Raw genomic sequence first — 11,876 nt, forward strand, 5'->3', positions numbered from 1 at the left:
GCCACAAATGTTATAATAATGATCTTTGGGTGCATGCCTCAGAATTGAGGTTAATGATTCATAGAACAAGGAACTGCAGATTTCATTAAAGCAGTAGAACATCCTCAGTATGCACACATCCATAATTAAGATTAATAAATTATCTGAGTGGTTGCATGAATCTCTATTTGACAATAGAAAGAAAAACAATAAAACAAACTCAAAATTTGTTTAACTCAAAACCATAGGCAAAGAGGCCCAAGGACACAAAGAGTTATGAAATTTCTCTTGCAAAATAAGAAACCTTTTAAGACAATTCTCTTAAACAACTATAAGTAAAAGCTGTATTTTAGGACTTCAAAGTAAAACTTACTATTTACCAAGGTAAGTCAGCCTTTACCTTAGAGAAACTCTGTCAAAATAGCAGTCATAATTATTTCCTAAAACATCATATTAATTATTTTCTAAAATTATTTCCTAAAACATCATATTAATTAAAAATCTTTATCTACTCTTACTAATATGTCAGTGGAGCAAATATCACATTTTCCCAGTCACAGTATGACCTAAAGAAAATACCCATCCAGAAAAAAAATCTCCATTTCATCATTTATTCACTCAAATGTATTTCAAGCAAGCTTGGTACATGAAAATTCAGATACATTGTGGAGTGTACATTGAAATGTGATTATTTTTTCATTTTATGGAATGACTAACCATGATTATTTTCCCCCTGGTGAATCTAAAATAAGTTCTGATTTATACATATAGCATTTCTTATCTAACGCTTCAGACGCAACTACTATTTGAAATAGGCAGCTTACTAATAGAAATATATTGAACTACCCAGCAAAGAGTTAGAAGCTATCCAGGTAAATGAACTACAAATATCTCTACCTACAGAAAATCATAAGGGGATCTTTTTAGCTAATTGTGTTTCTTTAGGCTTTTATATTTTCAAATAACCTGTAAGATCCTTAGAGCAGGTACCATGGTCTGAGTTCCCTTCTGGGTTTAGCAGAATAAGGATATATCATAGACCCTTAATCACTGGTTGCAATGAGAGTTATAGTAAGAAAAGTAATCACAAATCTTTAGGAACTACAAATCTTTGCCTATATTCCATGGGAAAATAGTTACAAGTTAGTTGGAAATGTTAGGAACTACAAAACTTTGTCTATATTCCCTGGAAAAAAATAGTTACAAGTTAATTAGAAATGTTTGTGTGATGAAGAGGTTGTCTAACCTACTATGAATGATTGGAGGATTTCTTGGAGTAATGATCAAAACACAGTAAAAACCAAAACCAAAATAGAACATCTTAGAGAAACTCAATAGAAATTTGAGGTTTCTTGATACTCAAATTTAATCAACCCAACCAGCAGAGAAATGATATAATTTTTATATGCTCCAGAAATAGGATGAAAAAACTTTACTTTCTAAGTAAACTTTACTTACTTTCTAAGTAAAGACTGAAAGTTGTACAATTATTTTATGAGACATTCTTGTGTTAACCAATTCAACCCAAACTTCTTTGCTGTTATTTAAAAGGCAGTGTGCAGTCATTTGAACAGTAATAAATTCCTAGTCCATAGGAATTCTAAATTTATTTTAATGAGCAAACTATAACCCCCACAAAATGTGAAATGCAACCATCCAAGGTATATAATGTCATCAAAAGCCAGCTAAGCACCAATGATATAAGGAATATTTTATTTATTTACTTACATATTAAATATATATTTATATTACATATGTGTGTGAAATACATAGTTTTCATATATAAACATTTAGTATAAAAGTCTTGGAATAAAATAAGATATATGAGGAATTAAACTATAAACTTCTTTATGAATATTATATGTTATTAATAATAATAAGGAACTATCAACCAGAAGAAACTGTCAGTTTGCACATTCCCCTGTTCTTGAATAGTTAATTCAGGTCTGTTTCCTGTCATCCACACTCTCCATCTTGATGAGCCTTGTTTCCCCATCATTAACATCAGTTTATCAATGGTTTTACCAGTCATCAGTCTTCTGCCTCACTTCCCTGCCTCATTATCCTCATTGCTACTCTTAAAGTTATAGAATTTAGAACTAAGTGGGGCACGAACAGTTATCTCGTCAAAACATTGTACTCATGAGACAAATAGGCCCAAAGATCTACGCAACTTTTTCAGGAACTCCCAGATATTTAGCATGACCACTTGGACTTGGACTCAGATTTGGTGCTTTAGTCTAGTGCTTTTCCATTTGCTAATACCATAAGAAAGCCTCTCTTATCGTTTGCTTCCATATTCAATTGCTTCAACATTGGAATTCTATAAAATCTCAACTTCCTGCCTCACTCTGACAAATTTCTTCCTTCATTTGTTCAACTTCCCTAACATCCCGATATCCTGGGGAAAATACAAGAGCTAATTTCCATCAGTATTTCAAAGAAAGGTTAATAGCAGATATTAGAGGAAGGAAATTGTTTATTGAGCACATGCTAGATGCCAGACATAGTGCTAAATGTTTTCACAGTACCTCACTTGACCTTCACAACAGCTCTGGAAGATGGGTATTATATCCGTTTTAATAATAGAAAACAAAGACTCAGATGTTTTATCATACGCGTCCAGATGCTACATTATTAGTAAGCACTGGCAATGAGGTCAAACCCAGTTCCACCAGACTGTAAAGCCCACATTATTCCACAGAAACTTGCTACCTGAATCAGCCCTTTTGATAGGAAACAATGAGTTGGTTATTGAGCAACAATCATGTAAACACTGTTGGAGATACAAAAGAAAAGTGGAGCATGACTTTAGCCATTGAGCTAATTTATAATAGGTTTGGAAATCAAGAATTATGATACCGCAAGAAAGTGTTTGCTATTCAACCATGTTTTATTTGTAAATGCATTTGGAGTTAAGAAAAGAGTGTTTAATTGCACTGAGTATCATTAGAGGAGATAAGACTGGAATTGAACATTAAAAAATATGCAGAATTAAGATGAGGTGTTTGAGTCAGAATACTCTAAATGTGAATGTAGACAGCAGTGAGATATTTTCCTCTATGTCACTATATAAAAATGTGTGTGGTGTTTGTGTGGTGGAGTGGTAAGGCTATACTGATGGGACTGATGGTGATTGATCAGGAAACACTGCAGAGCAAGATGGTATAGGAAGGATGGGCTCAGATGGGATTGGGGGAGTCTTAAAAACCAGAAAAGACTGTTGGCCCACAACTACAGATAATAGATACTTTAGCACGGTAATAGCACTTGAGTAACAAGTACTAAAAATGTTATTTTAATAATAATTATAGGATTAAAAAGACATACCTTGAATGAAGAAGTAATGGGTCTTCATTTCAACTAAGAAATAGGGGAAAGGAAGTTAAAATGGCTATAAGATTCCTATCTTTGAGGTTGGCCACTACTAGAGGTAACACAGAAGTGAAGTGATATTGTTAGGACTCTCAATAAACTGAGAGAAAGATTGTTTTTCAGCTGTCATCTATTATTTTTAAAGTTGTCCTTGACCAATGGTCTGTAGCAGTTGGAAATATAGCACTTACTTGAACACAGCTTATATCACAAGAGTAAATAATTACTAGAGTTATTGAGTACATACAAATCTTGAGTGAAAGACATAGTTGTAATAAGCATAAGCAAAGAAGTAGGGTTGGACTGATTAGAAAAATCAAAGAACAATCAGAGAAAAAAAATCAAATCAATATTTCAGGTGCCAAAGATGGAGAATTGCTAAAGAATCTGGGGGTGGGGTCTATTGAAATAAATAAGACAGTGAAATTGAAACCACTTTGGGGGATAGATGTTTATGCAATTTTATGTAACTGTCTGCCTAGTACTTTCTACCTTCTGTAGAGATTGCTCCTCCACGTGTATGATTATATTAGTCTGCCATGTTTTCATATGGCTCCACCCTCTGTCAGACTGATTAAACCAGAAGTGAGCATCTAATCCATGCTATGCCAGAGTTCCCCTGTCATGAGAGTATTTGAACTGAAACTGAAAAGAGAGCCAGTCCTTTTTCAGTGCAGAGGTTACAAGAGGTAAAACCAGTGATCTATGATACGCATATTTCCTGAACTAGAGACAAAAGACGCAATGATTATTTGGGCTACATCAAAGCCCTTGGTTAAAGCAATTTCTTGGAGCCCAACTACAAAATTACCCTTTCTGTAGTTTGGTAGTCTATCTTTCCTTTCTATTCCACAAGTCATCCCCCTTCCCACTTTAAGCTAGTTTGAGGGTTTTTTTTTCTGTTTTGTGCCAAAAGGAAGATCTTGATTAACAAGCTAAATAAAATACTTTTCTTACTTGTTTAATCATTCCAATTTCTTTATGTAATTTAGGAGGAAATGTACATGTCAACACACATACATAGGTGACTGCTCTAGTATTTTGAATCAAAACTGGCTAAATTACAAATGCATTTTACCAACTATTTCTTCTCTGTGTGAATACTACTGAAACATTTCATTAGATCAGCAATTTTCAGCTGGTGTGCTGCCAGAGGCACACTGGTGTGTGGCAAGAATTTTGTAAACATGCAATACCTGACTATTTAGTCAGAATACTGCCCCTTTTCCCTTAGATTGCAAAATTAAAAATATCAGGAGCCAACTCAACAATAGCCATCAGTGTGAATGAATCAAAATTACACTTATTTTTTTGTCAGATCGTCAAAAATAATTTTTTTGGTGTGCCACAGAATTTTTGTAATTAGTTTGTGTGTCATGAAATGAAAAGGGTTGAAAATTGCTGTTTTAGGTAATTCAATTTGGAATAACTATGCCCTCTATTATACAGAAATTAACCTGTGTGTTCCTTTAATTGGACATGATTTCTTAAGAGGCTATGTGTGCTAAAATTCATGCTTATGGAGCTAGATTTAGATCTGATGGTTTCGCTAGACCGGTATCTTCAGCAAGAATGACAGTAAAAATTTTAACAAGTTTACAACTGGTGAGGCCATTATCTATCAGACTGACATTGATCTAAACAATCAGTAGTCAAAGTAGTTGAATTTTAGACCTTATCACTGAGAGTCTTTATAATATTTCTTTAGATTTTTTTCCTGTGGAAAAAAAGACTATATTTTTTGTTTCAATGCAGCACAGATGGGTTTCTTTTTTGGTCTATATCCCCCACTCCTGCCCAAGGAATTAAGTAAACTTCAAATAAACTTACCAGGTTTCCTATAGTCAACACACTACTGAATTGACCAGTCATTGGATAGTGCTCCATGGCCATAAAGAGGGTGTTTAAGACAATGCAAATAGTGATGGCAAGATCAACAAATGGGTCCATCACAATTAAATTCACAAGATGCTTCACTTTTAACCATGCATCACAGCAGTCCCAGATCAAAAACACATTGGCGAATCTATACCAGCAAGGTGGACATTTCTGCCTAGATTCTTCAAGTTCTAGAAGAAGAATAAAGAACAGTTAGTACAAAACAAAAAACAAAAAACAAACAAACAAACAAAAAACATTGAAAATGAATTGCTACTCTAGATTATACATTATTTTATAAAATGGACATTTCTACTTGGGGGAATAGAAGTTGATACAACAGCTTAACAAACTTGAGAAGACAATCCCATTAAATATTTTCATAAAATGTTCATTAAAAATGTCCTGAAATAGACTTTATTTCTCCTTTAATTAAATACAAAATAATAAACACTTTGAATTTAATATTTTGCTTCAAACTAACTTCATTACCTAATAACCTAGGTAATAGTTGATTAAATTGCTATATTCTCTCATCAAAACAAGTTTTTGTATCCGCTTTGTAGGTATATTAAATGTATCAAATCATTATTGTTTAATTTGAAAGTACCTTTTTAAAAACACCGTTTAAAGATGGGATCTTTATCAATACATGTGACTTATCCTTTTCTCTGATTGTTTCCACAGCAGCACTAATCTTGCACACAATGAGAACATAATTTCTTTATATGTTTCAGAAGTTTGGCCTACTATATAAAAAATTACTAGTAATTTTAATGGGTGAAGCCTGTTAAAAAATAATGATGTGGCTGCTTAGATATCCAATACACTAGTAGAAGAAGATACAAAATGTAACTGATGCTTTCTAAAGAACATATGTTAGGTATGACTTATGTAACAACATACACTGCAGTGCTAATTAAATAGCCTTCTAAACTTCAAGAAGGGATGACTCATTTAATGAACGAATAAAGGATTAATAATTACTGCCCATTCCCCTGTGTCAAAATTAGTAAGCATTGTGTCAGCTCTCCTTTGAGAGGATGTAATGGTTTCTGGGAATGTGGAAGATGGGGGAGATCTTTAGGGCCCTTGCTGAAGTGGAGCACACGTTCTGATTTGTTCAACTCACTCATCTGCTTCTCTGAAGCCCTTTACCACCCCCTTGCCTGGAAAACAGGTTAAAGGTTGAAAGAGACGTTTCTTTGTGCTTCTTCATACCAACACTTAAAAGGGGAAGCGTTTACTCTAATTGCTTAAGGATAATGTAATGTCAGGGTAAATAATCACTGATATAGTATCAAGTGGGGAAATGTCACTCTGCGGAGATGTTAAGGACCAAAGTAAAAAAGAAATAAGAACAATATTAGTTTCTATAACCAATGGGAACGTAGTATGTTCATATATCATCTACTTAGGTCTAATATATAGTTCTGATCCTGGGTAATTAACTGTGGTAATTTAAAGAGAAGACCTAGGTTCCACAAAGCATATGATTACAGAAAGCGGCCTGCCTCTTACCCTCCATTGTGTTGGTCAGGATGCTGGCTATGCTCATGGCTCTCTGCCTTCCAGAGGAATCCTCTAGCATTTCCATCGAAATCTGGTAAGAACTTAGCCTTCTCTTTCTGACTTCTGTTTCAGTGGTGGTGCCCTGCAAACCAAATACTGCTGGCTCAAACCACCCTTTTCAATGACTAATACAACACCACATAGTATTTTTTTGGAAAACCGTGCTACATGCAATTTTTCCAAGTCACAATTTTCAAGTAATAAAATATTAAATTTGTTCTTAAGTTATAAACAGTTTTTTTAAAAATTACCGTAGGTGATAGATAGCCTTTACCAAGAATTCACCAGTTAGAATGCAATTGTATAGGGCAATTATATTGCAGAACCTGCTGGATTTTTCAGGGAAATTTTCATAAGCATGCTAATGTCAAATATTGTTTCATCTTGTTCACATTCAAATTGTTTTTCTGCTTATTTCAATAACTTATAATCAGATGAGTCTTCCCTCCCAATAAATAATAGGATTATATAGTCCCAAGGGTAAGTTATTTTACTTGAGGCTATATTGACAATATTGACATATGGGCCAATTTTTTCATGCACAAACACAGATGTACAATGAAATGTGTGTGCTTTCCTGAGATTTTCTTAATTATTTCTATATGCCATTTTATAAGAAATAATATTTTAGAGCCATTTGAATAGATACAAATATATTTGAGTCACTGTAATATTGACAGTTGTGTAAAAACTGCCCATTATCTATATTGCTCACTATAATATTTAATTTTAAATATATGAAATTTCCAGAATATGAAAAATTCTGGGTGCTCATATATCTATAATAATGATTTGGTTGTTAAAGTGCTCATTATTTTGTGTTGGCAGGTCTACTGAATTTGCAGATATTATTTCATCCCAGATTCTAAAAACTGGGCTCTTTTAACTTCAAGCATTTGAAAGCTATGGTCCCATACAATTCAATTGATTCTAAAAAGTTTGTTGTTTTGCATTCAGTGAATAACACATAATATTTAAGGACTGCTTCCAAAATGACAGTCCTTAAAAATAATGTATTATTTCATTACTAGGCCTTGACTATTTCAAATTGGTATATAATGTCAGTAGGAGCTAACTTATTATCTATTATCACCTCTGGCAGTTGTCCAGTAGGTGAGGTTAAAGCTGATGGTCCACCCACCAAGGAAACCACACCATTGCAATCCACAGTGCTGTGCATCTTCCCATTTGCTGGAAGCCCTGGCACCATCCTGGATGACATACTGGCCTGACTAACGTTACTGTTGCGTCGCTCTCCATGTCTGTGGGGCACAAAGAGTGAGTCTCTCCTGCTCTCGCTGTCTTCAAATGTACTGTGCTCATCATCAGCAAAGTCATTTTCAGAACCGACATCCTTGGCCCGACCTCTGAAGCTGAAAATACTTGTTTTGCTGTTGCGTCGTGGGGAAAACAGGGAGCCACGGATACTTAGCAGAGACTGAGGAGAGAGCAAGGAAGAAAGGAATGGGGTGGGGCGGGGGGGCACACACACAATTATTTAATAAAAGTCCTAATATTGCAGAATCTATTTTCTTTTGGGTGTAGAATAGTCTTGCTCTTAAACACAGGTAATCAAATTTATGGAGAACACACATGTTTTGATATTTTTATTATGGATCACAATGCAAATTTAAGTATAAAGTGTTCATTTCTTTACTGAGGATCTTGATTTGCAAGTTATTAAGTCCACGACCATTTCATTTAATCTTCATCTAGTACTGTGAGGTGTATTTTTTACTCACAATGTTATAGGGCTGGAACTTCATGTTGAAGAGGACAAGTGGGTTTTTTGTCTGTTTTGGTGGGAGTGATAGTTAAACAAGTAGTAGGTTGCTTTCTCTGCCAAATACTATGCTCTGAAAGGACCTACAACTTGGAAAATAAGTTATGGCTCAAGTGAGACTGTTGGCTCAGATTTCAAATATTTGTAGAAAATATTTTACTTCTGGATATAATGGTTTAAAAAACAAAACTATTTTCTCTTCATTCACTTCTTTTGGATTCTGACAGGAAATTATTCTTTTTCCAGACCTGTTTGTCTCTATCCCCCTGGGAATGAAAGTCATCAAGTTAATCTATGACGCTGTCTGCCAAATTTGCTAGCAGTTTCCCAAATGGCTAATCATGATTCACGCTATTTGGGAGAATATATATCAGAGTAATGACAACAGAGAATATTTCTAAACTGCTTTATAAATCATTTTCTTATTTAACTTTTATCGCTAAGTGCTTTAAAAAGCAAGATATATATACTTGACTTTGCTAAAGAGGGTGATATAAAACACAGCTTATCCTTCTGATCTCACTTTAATTTTATTAAAAGGAACTGGATGATTCAAAAACATTTTGAACATTACACATGTTCACAAATAAATCAAGTTAATAGTTCCTGGTACAGGAAAATGAAGATTTAGCATGAAGTCTCTTCTTTCACTTTTTGGATAGATTTGAAACGCACAGCACCGAATACTTCTATGTTTATTCTAGCCTTGATGGTAGTTTTCAAAGACATCTTTATTCAGTCTGCAGAACCTTTGTTTACTCCCTTTCTCACTGACTGTAATACTCCCTGTTGCTCCCCCTCCCCCCACTCTCCAGTTCATCTCTTGTGACCTCTCCTATCTCTCTGCATAGCCAGGGTAATAATGTATTTGTACATACAGACACATGTGCATACTTAGTCATATGTCAGCATAAATATGCCCAGATCTTCCCTTTCTTTCCCCAAGCTTCAGTGTAAAACCAAATAAAATTTTAGTGGGGAAAAACATTGGAAAGGCAAACTCCACCAAATTTACTTTGGTCCCTCTGCCTAATTAGATAATGCTGATTTTCTTAGGCCTCATTCATAGCTTTATTTGTATGACTTTTCCCAGACTACAAAGCACTAGGATAATCTTTGTTGCCCTTTATAACAGGAATGTTCTGAGAAGATACTATGCATTTAAAAAGATGCCATTGGCCCAGCAGGCATAGATCAGTGATTGAGCATCGATTGTTGAACCAAGAGGTCACGGTTCAATTCCGGGTCAGGGCACATGCCTGGGTTGCGAGCTTAGTCCCCAGTGTGGGAGTGCAAGAGGCATCCAATCAATGGTTCTCTCTCATCATGGATGTTTCTATTTCTCTCTCCCTCTCCCTTCCTCTCTGAATAAATAAAAATATATTAAAATAAGATAAATAAAATAAAAAGGTGCCGTTGCTTTGGATTTGGTTAGGATCGCCACAGGAAATGCCAACTGCCTATTTGTCCAACCTGCGCTGTGCCTGCGTGACACACGTTTGTGCAGCAGGTTTGTCTACTCACTATGGACAGCACTTAAGCGGATTTCCACTCTTCAAACTGATCAAGAAATTAGACATTAAGGAGAAATTAATTCAGCCCCTCATTATAAAGAATGTTAGTGTTTTAAATCTCCTCAGATTCAATTTAAATGATCAGTACCTTGGTGATGTCCAGACTGGTTTTTGAAACTTTAGTGTGGATTTTTAGGTCCTTGCCTTCTGGAATTTGGATTCAGTGAGAGAGGGTTGGACTCTGGAATCTGAATATTCACCAGGTGGTTCTGTGCAGGTGGTCTCACTCTACACTCTTACATTAATCCCTAGGACGGGTCAGTGGAATCATCTTAATATACTCATGTTCAGAGGCTATCTTTGGAAACTGAAATTCTGTATGCAAACGATGGGAGTATGTGGTACATTCATAATGTATCCTGTACATGCCTTTAATTTGCATGTTTTCATGTCAGGGTGTTTTCAAAGGCGGTCCAGATCTTTGAGTTTATTTGAAACTTCTATTCACTCTTCAGAAAGTATAATAATGGGTGTGAGCACAGCTTTCAAGGCAATGGAGACTGAAAAAGGCGATGACAAAAATAGTATTCAGAGAAAAGGAACCAAAAATAACACATTGAAAGATGCAGCAGAGTGCAGGGAATGCCCACAGCTGCGCCAGGCCTTTCTCCAGGGAAAACAAGCTTTTGTGCTCTAGGAGCGAAAGATCCTCTTTCTTTGCCTCAGGCATGCCCAAACGTCCATCCCAGGGTTTTATGTTACCTGGGCCCAGAAGGTAAATCTGAACTCTTTTTCTTAATTTTCAACAACAGAAGGGAGAATAGAAGTCAGGTCTGTAAAACACAATGCATGGCTGGACTCAAGTGGTTTTGTCAAAGTCAAGGTGGAAGACGATGCAGGGAATTTAACTCTGGCTGCCAGCTAATTTCCCTCTGCTAGGCCTCTCCATGGCTCCTCAGCACGCGCCTCCCAGCTGCCTGTTGGGCATCCCAGGCACACTACCGCACCGGGGACCGACTTACACTTGCTCTTCCGTGAGGTAGCTTCTTCGCTTGGCATCTCTAAATATTTGCTAAGTGTCTCTTTTATAGGGAGGTTTTCCAGACCAACCCTATTTAAAATGTTTATCTCCAGTTAGTGATCCTGATTCCCCTTTTCAACTTTATTTATTCCTATCACACTTATCACCTTCTAAGACAGTCTATAACTTATTGTCTGTCTCCTCCTTTAATATAAAGTTCCCTGAAGTCAGCGAATTGTATTGCTTTTGTTCAGTGAGATATTTTCAGCATCTAGAAGTGTTTCTGCCACACCGTAGGTTATTAATAAATATTTGTTGATTGGACAAATAACTAATCCACAAGTTTTTTTTGAGCACCATGATGAAACAATGGTGGACAAATGCCGATTTTCAAAAACACATAGATATGTTCATGTAAATGTTGCTATACTCAAATTTCTAGTTTCTCATTTAGAATTCATTTTACCTATTTTAACTTAATAAGAGCTTTACTATTTGTCACATAGGTAGTCCATATTGTTTAATTCCACACAACTGTTTAAGGAAGACATTATCATCCCATTTTACAAAGTAAAAGTGACTCGACCATGGTCACAGAACTAATTTGGAGTTGAAATATGAACATAGGCTTTGTAACATCAATCATTAAGCTGTGGTGTCAAATACTACTAAATCATAACAATTTCTACTAATCTTAATAATGCTAAACTATATCAGAGATGATAGTTTAAGCCAAAAAAAGAATCTGGTTCTA

General features: G+C 35.4%; 1 protein-coding gene across 2 annotated transcripts in view; it reads right to left on the minus strand.

Annotated features, from left to right (window-relative positions):
* SCN3A (sodium voltage-gated channel alpha subunit 3) overlaps window positions 1-11,876 on the minus strand; it is a 111,362-nt gene that overhangs the window by 37,812 nt on the left and 61,674 nt on the right. For both annotated transcript variants that reach the window (XM_006766509.2, XM_006766513.1), the window contains 3 exons: window positions 7,898-8,242; window positions 6,754-6,886; window positions 5,185-5,423 (listed from right to left, as the gene is read on the minus strand). In XM_006766509.2, the coding sequence (XP_006766572.1) occupies window positions 5,185-5,423; window positions 6,754-6,886; window positions 7,898-8,242 (717 nt within the window). The remainder of the gene's footprint in view (window positions 1-5,184; window positions 5,424-6,753; window positions 6,887-7,897; window positions 8,243-11,876) is intronic.

This window comes from Myotis davidii, unplaced genomic scaffold (assembly GCF_000327345.1).
Source record: "Myotis davidii unplaced genomic scaffold, ASM32734v1 scaffold59, whole genome shotgun sequence".
In the NCBI taxonomy this organism is placed as follows: Eukaryota; Metazoa; Chordata; class Mammalia; order Chiroptera; family Vespertilionidae; genus Myotis; species Myotis davidii.